The 25,369-nt window shown below is 42.5% G+C and overlaps 1 protein-coding gene across 2 annotated transcripts in view; it reads left to right on the top strand.

The window, feature by feature from the left end:
- ZFAT (zinc finger and AT-hook domain containing) overlaps nt 1–25,369 on the top strand; it is a 466,784-nt gene that overhangs the window by 19,573 nt on the left and 421,842 nt on the right. For both annotated transcript variants that reach the window (XM_029592065.1, XM_029592066.1), the window contains exons 2-3: nt 2,457–2,624; nt 20,182–20,454. In XM_029592065.1, coding sequence (XP_029447925.1) covers nt 2,457–2,624; nt 20,182–20,454 — 441 coding nt within the window. The remainder of the gene's footprint in view (nt 1–2,456; nt 2,625–20,181; nt 20,455–25,369) is intronic.

The following is a 25,369-nucleotide window of genomic DNA, read 5'->3' as shown; positions in this document are numbered from 1 at the left end:
TGGAGGGCATTCCCTTTGAGGGTAAGCCCATGGCACCACTACTTTGCTGCCTTGCATATCTTGTTGCAGTTACAAGTTGATGGTAATGCCTGTCCAACTTCCACGGAAGCACGCAAGAAACCTTCCTCTAGACTCTTCTTTTGACTAGACTGTAAGCTCCATGTAGTGGGGGAATGTCTCCTATGTGTATCTGTATAGCACAATGTATGTCTGGTAGCGTTTTAGAAATAATTAGTAGTAGTAGGTTGAGGAAGACCCCACTCTTGGTCCTTCTGTGTGTGCAAGAGCTAATCAAAAGTAAGAGACAAGTTTGCAGGCTAAGTATCATCATGTCAAGGTAGCTGAAGGATTTAAGAGTTCAATTATCACACCAATGTGTGGATATTGAATTTGCCCAGAAGAGAAGCAGGAAGTCGAAGACTTACTCATCGAAATGTTAGCAAGGGCTATGCAGATTGTACAGAATACTGCTGCAAGAGTGTTAAGGGGAGCCACTCTGAGACCATATCACCCCCATCTTGTGATGTCTCCACTGGTTGCCAATATGTTGGTGGATCAAATTCCAGGTTTTGATGCTCATTCACAAGACCTTGAGTGGGGACACCCTGGTCTTTGTGAAAGCAATTTTAAAGATTTATCAGCCATCCAGGATGTTAAGGTCTGCAGGGTATAACCTCTTAAATTGGGAGTAGGCAACTCCGTTCCTAGCATCTACTAATGGATTTGGCTTTTCAGGAAATCCCCAATGAATATGTGTAAGATGTACTTGTATAGAACAGAGACACTGCATGCAAATATACCCCTTGCATAGTTATTGTGGATATCCTGAATATCGGACTTGTTTATGTTGCCTACCCCTGTCTTAAATGTACCATCAGTATGACAAGTGCACCTTGCGGAGACAAGTACAAGAATGTGTGGGGTGGCCGGTTTACAACCTGCAGTTCTCTGTCAGAGGGTATAAGGGCGACATGTATTTAGTCATTTAGGAAGCAGGTGAAGACTATATTTTTCAAGCAGGTGTTTCAAGCTCCATTTGCAATTTTATTTAAAAAAAAAAAAAAAAAGTTTTTTGTGAGTGTCTGCACTCACCCAACAGCTGTTTTGGACCTTGAATACTGCTGCTGCTGCTGCTTCCCCGCATGCCAGCATCTCTCTCTCAACAGCCTTTTCCTGATGGCCAGCCTCTCAGACGCAGGTGGTCACCATAGACTCTTTCTGGGTAACCTAGCTCAAACCCAAGAGGTCAGACATTGAATTATTTGTTTCGGGATTCTGACTTTTGAATATAGAAAACAGTGTAGTAAAACAAAAATCGGAGATTAACACCCCCCCAAGAGAAATAGCATATATCTATATATTTATTTATTTATTTATTTAGTATACCGACATTCGATCGAGATATCACATCGGTTTCCAGGTAACAGGTTGAATAGGGCGAGATCTGCCCTATTTTACATTTAACAAGATAACAATTGACTGAAGGATTTAATTCACTTAGCCGGATGTTGTCCATCAGTTGGCACTCGCCAGTCTCTGGCTACCATGGAATGTATGGCTGTTGGGCTGAGCCAAAGCCTTCCCCAGACAGTGCCTTAGCTGCGAGCTGGAGACATTCTGGCTGACAAGCACTGGGGAAGGGCCATAGCAAGCCAATCACTTCAGCCACTGTTGGACCGGACTGCCATAGCTAAGGGAGATCCCATCATTCTCAGCCCCTCGCCCTCCCCTCCTTCTCCCCAGAGCCCATTACCGTGATTGCTTTCACCATGTAGCAATGACCCAGCAGGCATTTCGTATCTGGCTACCTACGGCATGCAGCCAAGGGCGGGCCTAGTGAGTGTGCGGGTTCTAGGTGGAGGAGAAATGGGGTAGGATTGTGCTGGGGAGAGGCTATGCAGGGGAGAAGGGAGTTCTGGGATCAGGCTGAGCCAGCAGATTGGGGTATACTGGGGTTGGGCTAGTGAGGGAGAGCAGAATGGGCAGGGAGTCTGCTGGATTTGGACCGTGCAGTTGAGAAGGAGTGCCGAGATTGGGCAGTGGCAGGGGGTCAAGGTAGTATGTCCAGATAGGTGAGGATGCAAGGGATGGTGGGATCAGGCTGGGGAGTAAAGGATCAGTGAGATGGGGGTGGAGTGCGGCTAAGTGTCCTTCAGTCAAGTTAGAGAGGGTGATCGGGAGGGGGGTGGGGGGGAAGTGGATCACAGTGGCTTTGGAGAATGAAGAGAATTGCAGGAGTCAGACCGGGGCCTCAGGAGAATTTAATCTCGTTTTATATAATTGGTTTATTGGATGCCTGGAAATATTTTCACTTGGTGTGATTACTATGAACTTGTGCTATATATTTTTTGGCTTCGTATAAATGCGTTATTGCTTCATTGTTCGAAAAGTTGTACATGATTATTGGAATTGTAGGATTGTAAAACCCATATTTTTTTTTCTTTTCCTTGTTCCAGAGAATTCCATCTTCATGTGTAAACTTTGCAACTTATTTTCACCAAACCATTTGGAGCTGCTGACGCACGTTTCAGAAAAGCATTCAGAAGATGGCCTCAGGGCAGATGACATCATCATTCCATTGAGACCTCTCGCAGAACCCAACAGTTGCAGGAAAAGCAGAGAAGGTAGGGCCTAGTGTGTGAGACGGTGTTCGGCTGTCCAACCTAATGTTAAACACCGTACGGGATGATGATGTTCGACTTGGTCACCAAGACATTAAAAGAAGAAAAGTAGTGAGGCATTTTAATTTTTAAAGTATCTACAAATAAAAAAAAAAAAAATGAGGAGATTAAATTTGCTGAAGATACAAAATGATTCCAATTTGTTAAATCAGAGGATTGTGAGAGACTGGGCCTCCAAATGGGAGATGACATTTAACGTGGACAAGTGTGAAGGATGCACGTAGAGAAGAGCAACCCACATTTTTAGCTCGAAATTGGGAGTCACCACCTAGGAAAAGGGTCTAGGTATAATCATGGATATGCTGAAATCCTCTACTTAATGTACGGCGGTGACAAAAAAAGCAAATAGAATGCTAGGAGTTATTAGGAAAGAAATAGAAAATAAAATGTAGACTGTCATGATGTCTCTGTATTGCACCTTGAGATTGTGTGCAATTCTGGTCATTGCATCTGAAAAAAAGAAATAGTGGAATTAGGAAAGTTACAGTGAAGAGTAACCAAGATGATAAAGGGGGTGGAATGATTTCCCCTATGAGGAAAGGCTAAAGAGGTTAGGATTCTTCAGCTTGGAGAAGAGACAGCAGAGGAGAGAGATGATAGAAAACTATAAATTCAGTGGCGTGGAACCTAAATCGGTTGTTTTACTCTTTTGTCAAAAAGTACAAAGATTAGGGGACATTCAGTGACGTTACTAGGTGTTACATTTAAAACAAATGGGAGAAAATAATATTTTTTTTTACTCAACACACAATTAAACTCCGGAATTCATTGCTGGAAGATGTGGTGACAGGTGTTAGCGTAGCTGCACTTAAAAAAAAAAAAAAAAAAAGGTTTGGACAAGTTTCTGGAAGAAAAATCCATAAAATATTAAGGTGAACTTGTGGAAATCCACTGTTTATCCCTAAGATAAACAATATAGACTCTGTTGACCTTTTAGGATCCTGCCAGGTACTTGTGACCTGAATTGGCCACTGTTGGAAACAGGATACTGGGCTTGATGGGCCTTTTTGTCTGGTTCAGTTTGGCAAATCTTATGTTCTTAACAGTAACTTGGCTAATTACAAACAAATATTCCCTCTAGGGTTACTACCTGTGTGGGAGTGGTGCTTGCATGAACTAATTAACTTTCCTTTTCACGCATGGACTTTTAACATGTACAGCAACAAGTTAGTGTACACAACTCTGGCTTAGTGCCACGGATGCTGTAAATCTGTCAATCAAATGGGCATAACCGGTGGGGCTCCCTCACCTTCCAAAACATTATGAAGAGTTGCATTGTACTGTGCCGAGTCCCTCAACTGAAAAATCTCGTGTGGCCCCTCAATCCGTTCTAGGGTTTGACAGCTCAAATGAGGTCACAGCTGGCAATCTATCCACTAGGCATTTGCCCATTTCTTTTTCTTTTTTACTTTTGTAAACGAATACCTGGAAAACATTTTTTTTTCTCTTCTAATGGTAAAGAATTCTGCAACTAAGCTACTTTTCTCACTTTTTCCTTTTCATAACTGATCGTTTAAAAATATATAACCACTACATGAAGTTTTTGGTTGCTAGCTTGCCAATGGAGACCAAAAATTCTAAGCCGAGTGACTTGTTGCAGCCACGGTGCTTCTAGTGGACTGCTTAAGCAGGTAGGGACCCCTCCCCTCAGCTGCTGGTCCTGTTGCTTCTGCTCCTGGCTCAATTTATGCCCTGTTGGTTATCAAAAAACAGTTCCCCTACCATGTACCCGCTCATCAGTGCACTTATTTAAAATTCTTTTATGCCGTCATTCGTAGTACACATCATGATGGTTTACATCTTACAAAATCATAAAATCAATAATAACAGTATCTAAAATACATTAAAATGACTAATAAAATTATTAATAAATCAACATAAAAAACAAAAAGTAAAATAGCGTTTCTCCATACTAGCTAGTCCTTTTTTCAAGGTGATCAGCATAAGCTTAGTCCTCTCATGAACTTAACTATCATCCCGTCTTCCTCGCTGATTCTCTACCTATATTTCCCTGGTCTGCAGAAGAAAAGCAGACCAAGATAGCTTGTGTTCATTGCAGAGTACAGCCTTTTCCGTAACACTTTAAAAGCAGCAGAGGGTGGCAGAAAGTGTGTTCTGCTCTTCTCCTGATAACATGCATAAGTGGGGGATGGGAGAAGTGGAGTTTGGGTGAGAATGCATCTATCTGAGGTGGGTGAGTGCCTCAGGAGAAAAATAGTCAATCCATCAGCAAAGATTGACTGCACTTTGTTGTGAGTGCCTTTTATTAGTTGATTTATTTTTTGCTTTTCAAGCACTTCAAATCTAGGACTCGATGTTCATGTCATATATTGTATCATTTTTGTCTGTAATATTTGAATTTTATGAACATTTTGATTGTCCATCACTTAGGCTGTTGGATAATGGGGCTAATTTAAAAAAAAAAAAAAATTAAGCATAAGAAATGCCATATTAGGTCAGACCAGTGGGCCATTGAAATTGACCACTCTCAGAGAGTAAGCCAATCTGGGTTGCTTGAAGTACCTGGCAGATCCTAATTGGGAGATCGATTTCCTGTTCTCTCCCAATTCTTTCAGTAAAAGGTGGCATTACCCAGTCCTAGAATGCTAACGGTTGTTAATTGACCTGTCTTCCAGAAAGTTATCTATTTTGTTGATTATGGATGTTTATCTAATTTTTACATGCTATGTTATATTGATTGTTATGTTTTGTTTTGTTTTGTGTTTTTTTTTTTTTGCTGTAATTTTATTTTTATGTAATTTGAGGCTTTAAAATGGAAAAGCAGATAAATGCTGTAAATATTAAATTTAAAATGTATCACCAAGTTTAGGATAAAGCTAAGTAATGTGTAACATATAAAGAAATATTTGAAGATAAAAATTTAAAATCCTTGAATTTTTTTCTGTAGACAAGTGGGGGATGTATTTAATCTGGTTACAGTGTGTCAGTCTTTTTTTTTCACGTGATATATCTAGGATAAAGCTATGATGTGTGCATTGTGGCTTAAAGCTGTTTTGGGCCCAGGAAGATAGGCTCTGAACCTTTATTGATAGTGATCTAAAGTTCCAACTCAAAGCTGGCATTGAAGATATAATGTAAAGAACATGGAGCCATACCAGAAGCCCTCAACATTTTTGTATCTGAGGATAGGGCCAGGAGTCAACAGAAATCTTGTTCTTTCCTGCTAGAGCTGCGACTCCAGCTGAGAGTGCTTCAGCAATGAGGTGAATGGCATCTACACAGTGTCTTGAGTGGAAACTTTGAAGCATCAATGTAGTTGGTTGAATAGCTTTGAGAGCTGGGAAGTACATGAGGTTTTGCATCATCTGAAGTGGTGCTGGAGGTGAATTCTGCCTCCCAGGTATCATACTTGTCTCTAGAGGTTCAGTCTGGAGCCTTTGGAAGTGGCCTATAGAGAGCCATGGAAGATGTTCACACCCTTAGGAGTCCAACTCTGAGGTAAAGTTAAATAGAAGGCTTGCTATAAACAGTTCAGGTGACGTGTCAAGGGTATTGAAGTTCCAGGGCCAAGCACAGAGGTTCTCTCCTAACGCTTACGCTTCTGTTACCAAGTGAGTCTATGCTGACACAGGGCTGGTGACAAGAAGTCTCTTCTGCCCCTCAATCACTCTCTGTGATTGAGCCCTCATAACCTCCATGGCTTAAAAACTGTTCTCTCTAGCAAACCAGAGCTGTCAGACCCGTCCCACTGTAGGGAAGAGTGTGAGATTCTAGACTTGGAGTATTCTGTTTCTTTTCAGACTAAGTCTTTTAAATAATTCCTGAAGAGGTAAAAAGCTCAAGATGGCTACCTTTGAGTTCCATAATTTCCCTTCTAAACAAAAGACTGGATTTGTTGTCTGGATCCATTTACGGCTTACGCTCACACGAATATATCCCAGTCAGTGGAAGGATCTATAATTCTCAGTATGAACACTGCACCTCAGTTCAGTTTAATAATAAACTTATACTGCATTTCTAAAATCAGTGTGGTGAATAATGTAAGAAAATTTCAGCCCAGATACAATTAAATTTAAAACAGAATCCACTGCAGAGAAAGAGTCCCAATCCTAACACCAAGCCATGAGGGTTAATCTTCCTAATAAGACTGCTTAAATGAGTTGTTAAATAGCAATTTGATAGGTGGACTTTGTGAGACTGGGCATCCAAACGGCCGACTAAATTTAATGAGGACCAGTGCAAAGTGGTGCGTGTAGGGAAAAATAATCCAAACTGCTAATACAGCTAAGTAAACCACATAGAGAAGCAAAACACAAAGTTCCAACAATATATCTCACAACTAAAACAAATTTGTTGAAACTATTGATCATGATCTTTTACAGTCTACAATAGTTGTGTTAACAAAACTTGTATAGGGAACTGGTATCATATGTTAAATCGTTAGCCCCACCACATCCACCTTTTCACAAAAATAGTGTCATTTATACCAGCATGTGACTAATCCTTTTGTTTTTATTTTAATATGTAAAATGAGTTTAAGAGGTTTTTTTTTTTTATCATATTTCATGTGCCTGTTATCATCAATGTTGCAAATACTTGTTAAGATTTACAACGTTCTAACAAAATAGATGCTCGCTAGCTGACACAAAACCTTTTTAATTCACAACGGTCTTACATCTAAATGTATGCATGCTTGTTAATGCAAATACCCAACAATGTAACATTTCGGCAATATTCTATTGCCTGCATCAGAGGTTTCTCTTTGATCTATCAAAAAATAAAAAAAACTATTAGTCTTCAAAAAAAGGAGGTCAAAACTTTGACTTACTACCTTCGAAGCAAACTCCTCATAGCTTCAGAGTGGCGAACTGCTTTCATTACACAATGCATGATTTAAATATCTTAGCCAGCCACAGAGAGAGCTTCACACCCCCTGTCAATCAGTCAAAAAGATTTATGTCTTTAAAACAGCAGTGATTGAGGGGTTTAATGAAGTTGCTATTAAAGTCTAAAGTTTACAAGGAATGTAAAACTGATCAAAAACAAATTAGAAAAAAATCCAAAAATAAAATTTTTTTTGCAGAGCATGTGCTGTTCAATAAAATGCTGTCCATTCAACTTCCTTATTTAGACCAGATGGTATAATGGTTTTCCAAGTATAAGTATACATTTGTTTTTTCTGCATCAAAAAAGTGAAAAATCACCTCCACAGTCTCTAACTTGTAGTTGTTCCAATACAGCAAACGTGAGGTCTGTTTCAGAGTGCTGCACTTTCATCCCAATGAGCTACCCAAGGCGCTTCCTGTGTCGAACGACAGATGGAACTTAAATGCACTTGTATCCTTGTCTTCAGTTTCCGTATAAGTTTTACCAATTTATATAATGGATTAAGTGTACACCAAGCAACATAAATGACTCCCTTCGATGTACAAGTGGCATTGTGCCTCAAAGCAAAAGGATGGCATGCAGGAAAAGTCAAACATTACCATCAAAAGATCTCGTACAAGCCTTGCAACATCCACAGGGCTTATGTCTACCTATCTCTTCACTAGACCCCATATGTTTTTGTGTGTAGTGAAATTTTTTTTTCCCCTCACCAAACGATCTCTGATATTTGTAGATATTTCTTCAAACATGGGTAAAAGACAGGCTACTTCTTTTCACATGCCCTGTTTAAAGTTGTATAAGGAAGACTATATACCGGACGATAGTCATTTGATTAGGTCTGTCTGCCCATTGGCTTCGTTTTGTAGGTATGTTGTACTGCTTTAGGATATCCTCTCATTAACATTAAAACGTGCTGTTTCATTTCATTTGTGCTTGCTTTATATTCTTGAGTCGAGGAACAAAGCTTTCTTAGGCTTAAAAACTGTTCATATAATAGATTCTGCCTTAAATGATGAGGATGACAACTATTGAAATGGAAAAGCATTTTCCGATCTGTTGGTTTCCTATATATGGAAACCTCAAAGCCATCTGATGTATAGGAAATCAGATATCAAAAAACAATACTGCCCTGTCCCTAAATGTAGATGTAAACTGTAGTCATAAAGAAGGTTTTGCTCTCCTGACCACAGCAGCAGGGTGTCAAACCATCCCACAGGTAAATATGTTCCTCAAAGGGACAATCCAGCATGTTTCTTCAGCTATTCCCATGAAAAAGTTAGCAATGTCAGGGGCTATAGTTTCATCCATTGCAACCCATTTTATTTGCTGATAAAACTGATATAGATTTTTTTTTCCCCATTGGTAGTCTAGCTAGTTCAGACAGAAATGTTTGGGAACTCTTTTTATTGGAGATCCTCTTTGTGAAAGAAAATTGTTGATCACAGTTAAAGCCTCTTTCTGGGGGACATTGGTATAAAGTGCCGCTACATCAATTGTTCCCATAATTAATGGTAGAACTGGCACTGGAACGTTTGACAGGATGTTAATAACCTGGCAGAGTCCCGAATGTATAAGGGCAGTTTGACCAATTCACATAAAAAAAATGATTGACAAACATTTGAAGCGGTTCCAACCGTGAGCTCCTAGATGAAATTACGGTGCTTCCAGGAGGATTGTTCAAACTTTTATGTATCATGGGTAAATTACACAATTAGTGTGAAAAGGTGTACGTGGCGGTGCTGGTAAATGATTATGAATGACTCTGCAGCCAGAGTGATGGCTATCGATTTTTTAAAATATGATACCAGTTCCTTATACAAGTTTTGTTAATACATCTGTTAAAAATTGATTTACCTTTTACAGTCCACAAATTCATTTTAGCTGTGAGCTAGTGCGGTTAACTCCTGCAAATCACAGGCACCCTGGCCCTATTCCAGACTATTAAGACTTCACCGTAGCACACAAACCATACTGATAAGCCTCCAACTCTACCTGGATCCTATATGAACAGCTCTATAGGCGCTCCTTGATTTTCCGGCAGCATTCGATATTGTTGATCATGTCCTAAATATTTGCTTAAGGAACCTAGGGTTAGCCACTCAGCACTAGTCTGGTTCAAATCCTACCTCTATAATTGCTCCCAGACTATCTCACTTGGATGTACACACTCATTCCTCCACTTCCTCTCCTGTGAAGTGCCGCAAGGATCTAGATCATCACTAACTCTAACATTTACGTGGCGGCATAGGTAAGCTCACTTAGACTATCAGATCCCCCTACTATTGTTTTTATGCGGTGAATTTCAGATTTGGCACCCCTTTCCCCGCTTCCCTCCCCACATATACACACAACCTCTGACTCGGACCCTGACAAATCAATTACTGAATGAGTGTTTAGGAAAAATCTCTGGTTACAGCAAAATAAACTGAGGCTAAACCCACAGAAGCGAGAGGTTATGGATGCAGGTACCTGTTGCTATTGAAGATCAGTGAACCTGGATCCAGGCAGAAGAGTTTGTGAGCAGAGATCTGTCTCAGAGTCCTGATACATAAAAGTCTAGGTGGGGGTCCAGATGGGTATTCACAGGAGCAGGCTTGGAAGCAATTCCAGCATTCTTATTGCATTCTTATTGCATCAGCAGTGAAGCTAGCGTGGCCCGAGGTTTAAATATTCTAGATAATTAAAGGTGGTTCTTTGTTGAACCAAAGGCGAAGTTCCTACTCTTCCTTCTGTCTCCAGAGTGTGTTCGTTCTCCAGTTAAACGCGTGGCTCTGTATGCAGAGGTGCAATTCAAACCCTTTCAGATCTAGCACAATCTCACCAAATATGTTTAAAAGTGCCTTTGTGGGTGCATCGGGTCATTGCTGTCATACGGAATGTTCAGTTGGCAACAATTAACCAGAATATTTATTCGTTTCCCAAATTTTTCATGGCCATGACACACCTACGATAACACAAATGTGTGGTACACCAGTGTCCACAGAGCAAGCAGTGCAGACATGGAGAGGTTTCATATGGCCAAAAGAAGAGCTAGGAAAGCCTGAAAGCCCTACCGGTCTTTCCCCAAAATTAAAAAAAAAAAAAAAAAAATGGAGAGGGAGCAGGCACATATAAACCCATTACAATGGACCAATTCCCTCGATAAAAAAGTCACTGCAGGCAGCTGGCTAAGTTTGTTACCTTGGCTACTGCATACCACTACATACTAGTGGTATGATGGCATTGATGTTAGCTGTTCTGGCTTTTTTTTTTTTTGCAAATATCTGGTAGCTGTACAGTAAAGGCTATGGGATTACCGCTGTTTTAAGTTTTTGTATGCTATAGTTGTGCATTCTTTATACACACTTGTTCACCGATTTGGGGAAATTCTCCAACTGGGAAATGGTATACAAACTTAAAATATAATATTGCCGGATCCAGAGAATATAACTTCAACACCTTCTAGACTTGCAATCCTCCCTCCCACCTAACCCCTCAGACTTCTGTGCATTTCATAATGCTTCACTGCTGAAGTCTGATTCCTACTTAGTACTATATGACAGCATGATGAAGTTGTGTAATACAAAAATTGGCAAGGAAGGTTGGATTTACATTCTGCTGCTTAACAGCAAAGATGTGCATCCATTCGACAAAGAGGCATGCTTTGAAAGATCCTAGGTCTAGTAGTTCAGGCCTAGGTAGTCCTAAAGTGGCTGTATGCAAATTTATGACATAATAAATTTTTATACCAATAAATTTAAAATAATCAGATGAGTCATCAGTCGCACACTTTGCATGAAGAAACCTCAGTAACTATTTGTAACACAGAACTGTAACCTATCATGTGTATAACCACTCATACCACAATCAAATCTGCTCGGTAGGCTGACAAACTATAATCAAAGCTCCCCTATCATATTTTTATAAATCTCAGGGGGTTTTATTTGCCAAGTGAACTTCAGAGTAAAATCAAAGCACATACAAATACTTAGCTAAAAGTTTGAGTTAATGATAGAAAAATGATGAATCACGGAATATTCAGTCCTTAGTTAATGACGTATGCAGAAGTCAGTTCAAACAAGAAAGTTCTTGATCTCATAGCACAATATCTTGCGCTAACAAAAATCATTAAGAAGAAATTATTCATGAATAAAGGTCAATAAAAAAAAAAAATGGAGGGAAAAGTCTACAGGGAAGCCAAAACTAGGCAGCACACCTTACAACTCCTTACGCTTCTTCAAAAGAGGTCAGTTAATTTTATTTAATTAAATTAATTTGGTGGGACTCTATAGCCTGCTTTTATAAATTAAGCCCACAGTGGGATACAACAATAAAATGCAAAGGAAAACCCCAGGGATCTCCTTGGCGCTCTGCACAGATAATTAAGAACCACGGGGAAGCTTATCCATAAAAGTAAATAAGAGCGAGGTTGGTATGGAGGAGCTGCTGAGTATTTAGAACAGCAAACGGAACCAGGGAAGCCAGAGTTCAAAATTCCTGTTCTCCCAATCGGTACTTCTTGTAACCTTTAGCAAGTAACTTCATCGTCCACTGCTTTAAGTACAAACCTAGGGCTTCATTTACTAAGCACGTTTCCCCATAGACATAGATTGGGGGAAAAGCCTTAGAACATCAGGCCCGTAGATTGTAGCAAGGAAATACCTACTGTACTTGATTTATAACTCACGAAGAGCTCAAGTTTGGGGAAAAGTTAAATACAAACCCACCACTACAGATACTGGAGCTGTCTGCAATTTATTTTTCATCCAAATTTCTGAAACAACTATTTAAAACCCCCCCCCCCCCACAAAAAACAAAACAAAAACTATAGGCCAGTGGTTCTCATCCTGTGCCGGGGGGTCCTCAAGCCAGTTAGGTTTTCAAGATTACCACAATAACTATGCATAGGATACATCTGCATGCACTACCTCCATGGCCTGGAAATGTAACTCATTGTGAATATCCTGAAAACCTGACCTGCTTGGAGTCCACTGCTCTAGGCAATGAGTCAGTGAAATACAATACCAATAACACCAAACAAGGACCATTCAGACTACAGTACAATATTATCTTTTACTATTATCTGTTTGGTGTTGATAATAAAAAGACTGAAACATAAAAGAAAAACAAAGTGTCAGAAGGGTAAACTATACTCAACTGTGCCCAAAATAGGTTTCAGGAAAACCACTTCTCTCTCTCAACCAATCTCCCACCACAACTTTAAGTAATCTCTCTATAACCTACCATTTTTTTGATAAGGCATGCCGTGAAATCATTTCAGGTCTTAATACAAATCAGAGCAGCCACGGTGAGGATTCATCCTTGTTTTTAAGTGCTTTCAACCCAGGTCCACTCGACCATTGATCGACCACTTTTACGAAGAGCCCTAACTACATGCTTACATTGAAAAAGTTATTACCTGCCTTCTCAAAGAAGATGAATGACATTTTCTTCTCCCTGAGTCACATAATTTTTATACTTGCTGGTGGATTCAGAGCCTGGTGCAGAATATTCTCTCATTTTATTGTTCTACCTTCTTTTGTCCCATTTCCTTTTTTCCAAGTGATGATATAAAAGGATTAGATTGCTTTTAGCAGAGACTCGGAGAAGCTCTTCAGTGCTTGGTCTTGTTTAATGCCCTAAAATGCACTTAACACATTTTGTGACTCATTACCTATTTTTACTTGTTTGTTTGTGACTTTCTGATTAATCTGCCTGAAGAAATCTACAGCTCCTAATGATATTTCATTAACGCTTGTTTGGCTGTTTCCGGTGAAAAATGTCTCTGCTCCAAGTTTCACTTTTGTCTTTGGTTAGATCAGTGTTTCCCAACTAGTGAGCCAATGTGGCTTCAGACCTGATCAGGAGGGCCATGGAAAAAATTCTCAGCACCTCACAACAACAAGAGTCCCAGTGGTAAACACGTAGGTACTCCTGTCTGAGAACATGTATAATCCTACATACCGCTTCTTTCCAGCAACAGCATGACCCCTGGAGTATGATTAACGGGCAGCATGCAAGGCAGGGATAGTTCGGCCCTACCTCATGCAACGCACATAGGGGTAGATTTTAAAAAGTACGCTGGATTTTATAAGATACGCGCGTAGCTTATAAAATCCGGGGTCGGCACGTGCAAGGGGGTGCACATTTGTGCAACCTGCGTGCGCCGAGCCCAGCGTGCGCTGCCTGATCCCTCCGAGGCCGCTCTGATTTCGGAGCGGCCTCGGAGGGAACTTTCCTTTGCCCTCCCTTCCCCTACCTAACCCACCCCCCCGGCCCTAACTTTGCGCGCTCCGGCCGGCAGCCCCGCTCCGTGTTCCGGTCCCGGGGGCTGGTCCGGAGGCCGCGGCCACGCCCGCGTCGTCGCCCCCAAAACGCCGCGTCGCTCCGGGCACACCCCCGACACGCCCCTTTTAGAAAGCCCCGGGACTTACGCGCGCCAGCGGCCTATGCAAAATAGGTGCGCCGGCGCGCGAGTCCCCTGCGCGCAGGGCTTTTAAAATCTGCCCCATATTGTACAGAGCGGTTCCTCGCTTTTTCCACCCTGATCCTCCTTTGTATCTTCCATCCTGTCCTATCCCCTGGCTGAGTGAGATAAGCACTAGATGTGACTAATTCTGGCATGTTGGAAGCAGCAGTGAAAGAGTTCTAGTAGCCAAAGATAAACAGTCATCACTAATTCTTCATCCCATTGATCTAAGCTGTAAGGAGTCAAAAAAAAATGGGAACATAAAACAGATTTGGCAATCACTAAAGGCCACTATCTACTAGTCTCCATGCGCCCCCCCCTCCCCCGATTCACTGATAGAAACCAGATTCAATTTGTTGGAAAAAAAATACATAGTTTTAGTTTTCTCCTGAATATCAGCAAAATTATCTGCCCTGATGTCATCAAATAGGTGGATTATAAATACCGTATGTTAACAAACACATATCCAAGGGCATGTTGCTCTAAAGGAGGGGTGCTGCCGCAGAAAAGGCCCAAAGGTTAGGTTGCCCTCACACACTGAAGGGACCATTTGTTTTCCATCAAGTAGAGCTAAATTAGCTATGACATGGGTGACGTCATCTGACAGCGCCGAACAGACCCTTCTCCCTAAGTTCATAGAGCTTTTGCACTACTGAGCATGTGCAGGAATTCCTACGTGGGTGTTGACTCGTGAGCCCTCCCCTTATTCTTTTTTTGACTGAGCTTCAGCACAGATGCCTGTCTGAAAATTTTATCCTCTTAATCATATCTTTGTAACTTTTTTTCAATTATTTCGTTGCATCTGTTCGCCCAAACAGCACTTTTCAGTGCTATCTTTAAAAAAAAAAAAATTCACAGAATGTCTGGATACAAGAAGTACACAGTGAATGATTTCAAAGACCGTATATGCAGTAGAAAGATGTCACTGTGGCTGCATGGCTCCGCGATCATAGAAATCCAAGGCCTGGAAGTTGGAGGAACTGTGCAAGACTGAGGAACCACAATAGATCCTCCTCTCAGAGCAAGCCTCTTCATGTTCCCTGGGAGAAGAGTTGAGCAAGAACTCCCTAAAAAGATCTTCCTCATCAGTAGAACAGGTTGAGACTTGGAGGTTGATGAAATAAGTGAAGAAAAAGAAATATTCTGCAGAACCAGCAGTGCATCCAGCATCAAAACAAATTGATTGGGTCAGTTGAATGAGCTGACATAACTTCCACTAACACTATCAATGCATAGAGTTTCATCAAAGCACAAAGTATCTGCATCATTTGACACACAAAACCCTGTGCGTAAGTACTTGACACACTGTATGCACCAAGCCACATACACAGTGCATCGAGCCTCGATACCAGTAGTGCTGTGAGTGTTGGAAAAGATTGCTTCATCACCAATGCACCAGGCTGCGGTGCTGCTGACAACTTTTTTTTAAATTTTTTATTTAATTTAAAATAAATATTTAAAAACTGGTAACTCCATACAGAGAGGCAGATTGTTGGGGGCAGAAGGAAACGTAATACATTTACCCTCACCAATCACCAGAGCAATGTTACCATAAAGATTATTGGAACAAGGCCTTTGTCTAGAGGTGCTGGATCCCATTTGTTCTGTGGTCCCCTTAATTTTAAACTGCCTTCTGGTGCAGATCTTACAAAGTCCTGAGGATGAGCAAGAGGATTCTATTTGGTATTGGAAGATGTTCCACCTCAAATGCTTGGTCCAAGGGTCAGCCCTTGGACCAAGTGGTGAAATTTAGTGAATACTTTCTCTACCTTTTTGGTGTCTAAGGATAAGGAAGGTATTCTCCAAACTCTCCTTCCAAGATATCAGATTTATTCCTATGGGAAGTAGCCCCAGTTACTGCACACAGAGTGCACACTCCATCAGATCCTCCAAGGCACTCACTTGCAGCGGAGTCCAGCCAGTCTGAGGAGAGTCATCGGGACTACACACCTTAAGATGACCAAGGTCCCCTACTCTTTTGCTTAATTTATTATTGGGCCCTGGGTTAGTGTTCTTTCCTGCCTTGGGTCTGTGTAGGCTTTGACGGGGATCCCCTCTAATCCCCTACCTGAGCTTCCAGAACACTTGTCTCCTCTGGAGGACCTCTGTTACTAGACACGTTGTATGGTGCTCAGTCAATGTAAGGACGAGGATCCTCATGAAAAAGCCTTCTCTAAATTCTGGAGAGACCTCATCTGATCCAGCAGCCATTCTAATCCATGATATTCTGCAAATGTGAACAAGAATGTTGGAGAACCTGATTTTCTGTGTCCCAGTAGCATGGAAATTTAAACCTTGTACAAAAAACTCCAGGTTATGGAGTAGTACAACTACCTCATCAATCAATATCGGTGAAGTCTGCTCTTAAAAGAGCCAAGAAAGCAAGAACATTTTCCAGTACTCACCAGGAAAGGGTCCCAGGTTATTGGACAGTTTTGGTAAGAAAGTATTCCAGAGCTCCATGCTCAATGCACAGATTTCTGCTCATCAGTTCTACATGATGGCATGCAAAAGCTGAAGGTAATATAAGCTTGGCATATCCACAACCATTTCTAGATGCAGAAGAGTGCATATGCCATTTTATTTTGATAATTTACGAAGCATTTGACATGACCCCCCAAATCTTTAGTGGCCTTGATAGGAACATATCAGATGGTTTGATCATGTGCCAGCAGCTTGTAAGATGACATTCATAAGCTAGCAGATGTCCCCTGCCTGGGAGATAAGCTCAGGGAAACGGTGGAAATCAAAAAGCAATAGGTGGGAGATCATGTGATGTGGTGAGCGGGGTCGGACGTGTCCGCAAGAGCTCTGAGCGTTGCAACCTTCCCCACCGCCCTCAGACTAAACAGAGCACCTAACTTTCTAAAAAACTGGTGGAACTGCCTATGTCGATCACTAATTTCATGCAAAAGTCCCCAGTGGTGATGCCGGCAAAAATCGCGAAACGAGACAAAGAAAAGCTACTGGGGATGGAAGGCAAGATGGCACCGCAAGTGAAAGAGGCCGTAAGCAGTGATAGCCTATAACACCGGTGACATCCGGAAGGTTAGACAGTTGACACTGTTCTGTTTTATGATATTAGGAGTTTCTTATAACTTGAAGGTTGTATTTTATGTTTTGTATCATGGCTTTGGCGTTTTTCTCCTGATCTTGTAAACCAGTATACTGGTCTGCTGTTCATAATAATAAAAAGAATTACCCCCCCCCCAAAAAAAAAAGCAATATGTGGCAGGCCAGTCCCTCTCAACTGGCTAAGAGTCTATTTCACATTTGACTGCACTATGCTTGTAAAAGACTGTACTTCCAGAGACTCCCCTTCTGTCAGTTTCAAAGGTACTGGTCCTGCCTTTGCTTTCACAGCAACAACTTCTGCCCTGAAGTCAATAGCGAATGCTGTCAACCTGAAGTGGTACAACTGACCTAACCTAAGCCTGGGCCAAGTTTTTGACAGTCTTTCAAACCCAACAATTATCATCCTTGGTAGGAGAGAAAATCCAGCCTAATCTAAAGCAATGGCACAAGACTAACAAAGACCGCTGGGTACTCAAAATTATGGAGTCTGGATACTGATTGTTTTTCCTGACTTTCCCCGCTTCCTCATTGCTCTGCGTTCAATCCAGATCTGACTTACTCAGCGCAACTCTGCCTGGAAGTGGAGTTGCTTCTTAGTCAACAAGCGATAAAACCTGTTTCTCCCCAGCAAGCATGGCCATGGGTTCTACTACCGCTCTTTCCCTATCCCCAAGAAAATCAGGTGCTTGAGACACATCCTAGATTTAAGAAACCTGATGAACAAGTGTGCTTCGAGAGAAATACAAAATGAACTCTCGTCATACAATTCTCCCCTTTATCCAGAAAGGGGAATGGATGTGTGCCCTGGATTTGAATGCTCATATCTCCATCCATCTCTCCCACTGGCTTTATCTACTCTTTGTGATAAACTCCTCTCATTACCAGTACTGAGTACTCCCCTTCAGACTATCTGTGGCACTGAAGATCTTCACCAAATACCTAGCTGTAGTAATAGTACACGTTTGTCATCAAGGAATCTAGGTCTTCCCTTTTCTAGATAACTGGCTAGTGACAGCGACTTCTTGGAAAGCTTTCCTACAGTCATTAGGCTTCGTGATGAACTTCTAAAAATTTGATTTTAGTTCCTATCCAGTGGCTAAAATTCATAGGGGCGAGGGTAAGACTCCCTGCAAGAAAAAGCCTTCCTTCTGTCAGACTGGGCAAGTAGACAACTTCGAATTGCTCATAGATCTAGAAATCAATCTGATACTTTGACAACTTATTCAAACAGATAATCAGGTAGCTGTGTTCTTTATAAGCAAACAAGGTAGTAAGGGGTCATGGACTTTTTGCTAAGAGACGATAAAGATATAAGAATGGGCATGCAAATATCAAGCTGTCCTACAATTCACTTTCTTTCCCAGGATTTCCAATGTTAGATCACCTCAGCAGAGTATTTCACCCTGCAGTAATGGTCCCTGAAGCAATCAACTGTCAACAGACTAATTTGCCCACTTTTCCTTACCCAAAGAGGTTGAGAACATAATCGTGTCAGCCAGGAAGCCGTCTATAGAAGAGCTTATGGACTTAAATGGAAACCGTTCTCATCTTGGGTGTCTTCAGACTTCCTTGGACCCATTCGCATGAGAACCAAAAGACCTGCTTTAAGTAATTACACGCTGTCTTAGGTCTAAGTAACTCATCAGTGAGCGTACATCTCAGTGCCATAGTGGCCTAAGACCTCAAACTGAGGGTAGGCCAAACTCCATTCACCCATTGGTATCTACGTTCATGAAAGGCATATGGCTTATAAACCTCCCGTTGTCAAATCTCCTGTTCCCTGAGGCCTGAATGTGATTCTGGCACAGTTAGTAAAGCCACTGTTTGAACCATTTGAAGTCTACCCCTCTCAAATTTTTCCCATGGAATGTGTACTTCTTAGTTGTGATCACGTCAGCCCAGAAGAGTCTGTGAGCTCCAGAGTTAGTTTGTTGTTCTCCTTATATGCTGTTCTTCCACAATAGGGTAGTGCTCTGCACTCCACCAAAGTTTCTTCTAAAGGAAGTATTGGCTTTTTATAACAAGCCATGGACTGTCTTACATTCTTTCATATGAATGTGAAAAGGCCCTTCATTCCTTAGACAATGAAAGAGCCTTGGCTTGCTACAGGAAAAGAACTTGGTCACATCGTCGGGCCTCACAGTTTTATATATCTCTTACTATCCTAACTGTATAGGAATAGCAGTTGCCAAATGAACATTGTCCAATTGGCTAGCAGACTGTTTTTGCCTTAGCAGGTGTCCAGATCACAGACTCTATCAAGGCTCATCAAATGAGAGCTGTGGCTCATCTAAGAGCAGTTCCTATTGAAGCTGCAACTTGTGAGGGTGTGCACAGATGACCATTTAATTAGTTTGGACAATAAATAAAAAGTAACAGTAAATTTGGACAAGTAGTTTTTGCGTAGTCTGTTCACCCAGAAGTACACTCTCTGGTGGGGTCTGAGTTGCTTATTCAGTAAATGCTCCGCTACTTGGGACTCTGCACGTGTCATGGCTAATTCAACCCTGCTTGTCAATGGAGAAAGCAAACTTGTTAACTGTAAACTGTGTTTTATCTGTAGGCTAAATTAGCCATGCTGAATATCTACCCGCCTTCCTGGAAAATCGACTGCTTAGCTAGACTTAGCTCATATTATTGATTGAGAGGGTGCACAAGGCAATGCCCAAATAGGATTTCCCACATATACTCAGCAGACAAAAGCTCAATAAGCTTAGAGGGAAAGGTCCATTTGGCGCAATCGAATGTCACCCACATGTCACGGCTGATGCATCCTGCTATCTCCAGAAAAAACCAAGGAGGGTAAGCAAACTTGCTACGTGCCCCTGGGCTTGACCTCAGATACCTAGAGCCAGAGCTTTTCAGGGCATGGAAAGTCAGCACAAGTAATTTAAAATTTAGCCCTTGTGGGCATGTGAAGCCAGTGTAGCTGATGAAGAATAGGGCCAATACTAGAGGTTTTTTTTTTTTTGTTTTTTTTCTTTTGCCACTCTTGCTGCAGCATTTTCAATTGGTTGACATTTTTTTAAATCTTAGCCAGAAGTAGCATTGAAGTAATAGTTGTACTGTGGCTAACAGGTGTTTCATCATCTTAAAGGTGTAATATATATATATATATCTTTTTTAAAGATCTATCAGTGGTGAAGAGAAAGCGAGGTAGACCCAAAGGCTCAACTAAAAAATTCCATGTTGATGAAGAGCCTGCAGAAAACAGCAACAGCAGCAACACCACCACACTAGAGGAAGTCCCACAGGGCTTGGAGGAAAAAGACGTGGTGACTGAAGTTGTACCAGACACCTTGGAATGCAGAAAATGCAGTCGGAAATTCTCAAATAATCGACAGCTCAAAAAACATATCTGTCTGATTGTTTTAAATGACGAAGGGGAAGAAGGAGAACAAGGTAAGCTGATAATGGACTTAGCTTGGCTGATGTAGGAGGAGCTGGAGGTGGTGTACCATATGGAACAGCAGATTATCATGGTTGTAACTTAAAAAGTGTCATAAATGTTTAGAAGAAATAGGGGCCTGTTTCCTTAAATGCATGTTAGCATAGCTCTCTTAATGCAATATTCACTAATGAGTGAATACCATGTTAAGTAGTTTTACTGCCGCTGGTAACGTATTTGCTTTACTGTTTATAGCATCTCCTGCCTAATTTCCCTCTGGCCTGATGCACACCCATGCCCTGAAGTCAGAGCAGGGGCAGCATTCACAAGACAACCCATCCCTCCTCCTCCTTTATCAGATGTGTAGGAGAGATCCTGTATCCGTCAGGCAGATGCTCTCCTTTGCTTTGCAAGCGTGTGGCAAAGGAGAGTCTCGGGTCAGTTGGTATAATTTGCTATGGGATTTGCGTTAAGACATTTTATTATAAATGAATTACTTTGCATATGTTTAATGTTTATTTAAAATCATTTTTCCCTGTACGTACCCGGATCAGTCCAGATTCCTGGGTTTTTCCTCCCTTTCAGTAGATGGAGACAGAGAAGTTCAAACTGACTCTGTCCTATACCCCTGAGGTGCCACCTAGAGTCTGTCAGTATTTCTCTGTCTCCAGCAGATGGTGGAGGTGCAAAACCGTGAGTCTGGTTAAGTGTTAGTTTGTTTGGGTTTACCTTAATAAAAAAACAAAAAAAAAAACCAAAACAAAAAACAGCAAAAGAAAAGGAGAAGCATATTTTAATTTTGCCTGAGGTAAAACTTTCTGAAGAAGATTCTTTTAGCCTCCTAGGGGGTTGGCAGGTTCTGGTGGGACCATCCCCCCTGGTAGTAGAGGCAACAAAGCAGAGGGTTGAGAACCCTGTACCTGCCTGTGCCTGGGGGTGACACCAGGGAGCTCGGGTCACTCACCCCCAGAGTGAAGCCGCTTACATTGCTTGGTGCTTTTTTTTTTTAAAGTAAGTTTCATTTTTGCCTCGGTGTGGCCGGCCCAGCGTCCTCTTTCCTTTGCCATCGCTTCTCAGTACAGTTGTGTCCCGCGATCTCCTGGGCGATTTCATGCTTCGCCGAGCTTCCCCCCCCCCCCCCCCCCCCCCCCCGATGTCTGGGCTAAATTTAGATCGGAGCCATGCCACGTGGCGCGGCCTTCTCTGTGTGCGGCAGCGTGCGCGCGGCTCTCCAGGGCAGGCGTCTGCACAGCCTGCCTCTCGGGTGGTGCGGGAACATCAGCCAGGGCTCAAACAAAAAGTTCCAGAGATAGCGGGACACAGACGCGCAGGGAACCCAACAGAGAGAGCCTGGGAGGCTCGAGCAGCAGCGCCAGGTCCCTGATCAGTTCCTTTTGAGCGCGGGACCAGAGGCCCTTTTAAGGACCTTCAGACAGCATGGGATGGACGCTCTGGGGGTGGGAAGTGGATCCCCCCCCCGCCCTGTCACCGCAGCCTGGGGCCTCCGGGGGGGAGGGGGGGCAACATACAAGCTGGGCAGGAGCAGTCTTCTGAGGAGAGCACCGGGGAGGCCTCAGACAAGTCTTCTTCCTCGTCCTCCTTGGATTTAGTCTGGTTGCTGCATAAAGTCCTAAAAGCATGCAAAACAGGAAAGCGTCACGGCAGCAAAAGTTCTTGTGCGGCACCAGGATCCACGGGAGTGGACAAGGGAACCTCCGCATCCCGCGTCTGCACATTACACAGGGTGTAATGTGCAGACGCGGGTCTTCAGACCACTTGATCTTCAGACCACTTGGATGGGGGGGGGGTGTTTCCCCTCCGCTGGATCAGGGGCGAGACGTGGATCCTGATAGCCAGCCCCAACCTAACAAGCAAGGGGGCACGCCTATAGTTGAGAGTGATGACCCAAAAGTGGTCCGCTTGTTTCGGAAAGAGGAATTTGGTCCCCTTATCCCGGAAATTTTGGAGGAATTAGGAATTGACGTTCCTACTGAGGACTCTTGGCTTGGCACTGTTGATCCAGTGATGATGGGATTTAGGGGACCGGCTAGTTCCCTGGTAACTAGACAATCTTCAGCAAAGTCAGTATTACAGCACAGTTATTGTTACTGAGTTACTCTTTCCGCTGCTAGCATCTTCTTCTCCCTACCCCAGTACCCCTGGTTTATTGTAACTTTCCTGCAACTTGTTTTGTTAAGGTTTCTTGTCACACTGTTCTTTGTAAACTGATTTAATATGATATATTTTTCATGAAGGTCGGTATAAAAAAAGTATGTATGTATAAATAAATAAATAAGAGGCCGCGGACCCAGGGGCCCTTTGCTCAGAGGGCGAGGTTCCGAGGGAATCGTTGTTTTTCACTCCTCACGATCCTCTGGTTCTTCATCCCGCCAGGGTCCTGGTCGACAACACTCCTGGACTCTGGCCTTTCGGGGACGCCGACCCAACAGAGGTAGTGGAGCCCCTCAGTCTCATGGCGGCCTTAAGTCCACTCCTCCGTCCCAAGGATAGGGGGAAGATTGTCCCTTTTTCTAGGGGAGTGGGCCAGTTTGACCTCTGATTAGTGGATCCTACAAATAATAGAGCGAGGCTACGCTTTAGATTTTGCATGGCCGCTTCAGGAGCATTACCTGGTGTTTGCGTGCACGTATCACCAAAAGCGTCAAGCGGTACAAGAGACTCTGCTACGCTTACAAGATCTATGGGCCATAGTGCTGGTTCCCGAAGGCGAGCTCAGACGAGGGCGTTACTCCATCTACTTCATTGTGCCCAAGATAGACGGTACCTCCTGCCCCATACTAGACTTAAGCATCAATCGGATGTTAAAAGTGCCTTGGTTCCGTATGGAGATCCTCCAGTCAATGATAGCGTCCGTCCACAGAGGGGAATTCCTAGCATCTCTGGAACTGATGGAAGCTTACTTGCACATACCGATTCGACCGTAGCATCAGAGATACTTGCGCTTCGCAGTTCTTGGGCATCATTTCCAATTTTGTGCACTGCCATTTGGTCTGGCAACGGCGCCCAGGGTGTTCACCAAGGTCATGGTGGTGGTAGCGGCGGCCCTGTGGAAGGAGGGGATACTAGTGCATCCCCTACTTGGACGATTGGCTGATTCGGGCAAAATCTGAGGATCTTTGCCATGCTGCGGTTCAGAGGATACTTCAGATGCTAACCACGTTAGGTTGGGAGGTCAACCCGGACTAGTCACCTAGTTCCTTCCCAGTCTTTGGAGTTTGTGGGATTATGGTTCGACATGCTGTTGGGGGAAAGGTGTTTCTTACAGAGGACAGACTGTCCAAGCTTCTTACTCAAGTGGAGTTGTTGCAGTCCAAGCCTCGTCCCAGTTCCTGGGATTATTTGCAGGTTCTGGGTTCAATGGCCTCCACGATCGACCTGGGCGTAAACTACTAAATATAGTAGGATCTGAGGTATTATTTTTCAAAATTGGGGTCACCACTTCCGCCTTCAGAATCTTAGGAATACTACCTTCACTAAGAAAAATAATAATGTTCAAAAACCCATTTTGATGGCATGGTTTCATTTAACTCAAATAACCTATCAATTCCACTAATAAGTTGTTCAAATTCCACCAATTTGAAATTCACCTCTCTCAAATTACTCTGACAACTCCTCCTTATCTGCTCCCTTCCCGCCCCAGACAGCATTTACCATTTGTTGCAAAAATTTCAGAAAAAGTTGTGACTAAACAAATATCAGAATTTGTGGAAGAATTAGACATTTTGGACATATAGAAGCTGGTTTCGAAACTACAGTAGTACAGAGACAATACTGGTTAACCTTATGGATGAGGTACTTTCTAGATTTGATAAGAACAAATCGATGCTGCTATCAGATTTATCCAGTGTATTTGATTTGATAAATGATGAGATTTTCTTTGCTCGGTGCCTGGAATCTGGACTTGGAGGTGCTATCCTTAAGTGGGTGGCTGCTTTTTTTGAAACAGTGTATGCAGGTAATATTTCAACAGGGGAAGTTCTCTACTTTTAGAGAAGTTGTGCAAGGTGTGCTACAGGGATCATCTCTATCGCCACAAATTCATCTTGGTTTCTGCAATCATATCTTGTAACTATAGCCATTTCTTTTTGCATGGACCATGATTTAATTAAATTCTTCCTCTTAGCTCCTTTCCCTAATACTTTCCCACTACTAGTACAAACAGTTTGTAAATCCCTCCCCCCTTCCCACCTAATATCCCTCAACACCTTACTCCATCCTTTATTCTTCCCCCATACCTCCCTTGTTCCAAAACTACTGAGATTTTTGTCCCCGTATCTAGATCCTGATTTAACATTAATTTCATCAAGATTTCCCTAAGAGGCAACCCTCTTAGGTTCACCACAGTAGGGAGCTCCAGCAGTAGCTCCCCATGCTGCTTTTAAAAGCCTTGGAATGATGTCATATGGGGGTGGAGTCTTTCAGCAGAGCTTCCCAATGTGGGGGCAGGGCTACCTGGCCCATGTGTTATTGGGCTCAGTGTTCTCTCCATGCAGCCATGGTGTCAGCATAGCTGCAAACCCTTTTCTCTCTCTCTCCAACGAGGCAGGAAACAAGAATCATAGGTAGGTACAGTCTCTCACTCTCAGCAGCGACTCCCCACACTGCTTTTGAGAACCTGGGGATGATGTCACACCGGGGTGGAATCTCTCAACAGAGCTTCCTGAGGGGGGAGCGGGGCTATCTGGTCTGTGTGTTATGTCATAACTCATTAAAAAGATAGAAAAATGGCTAAGAAACAGCAACCACAATCTGAAATGCAAGCAAAAATAGTGGTGAGCAAATCAATATCAAACAATAAATAACATTAATCATTACATCTAACAAAATACTAAACTTTTAAATTTGTATTAATCACATTTCATAGATTAGTTTATAAATCTTAAAGCTTTAAAGTTTAGAAACTATTTT

Source organism: Rhinatrema bivittatum, chromosome 2 (genome assembly GCF_901001135.1).
Source record: "Rhinatrema bivittatum chromosome 2, aRhiBiv1.1, whole genome shotgun sequence".
NCBI classification, from domain to species: Eukaryota; Metazoa; Chordata; class Amphibia; order Gymnophiona; family Rhinatrematidae; genus Rhinatrema; species Rhinatrema bivittatum.
This window is presented reverse-complemented; position numbering and strand designations above follow the sequence as displayed.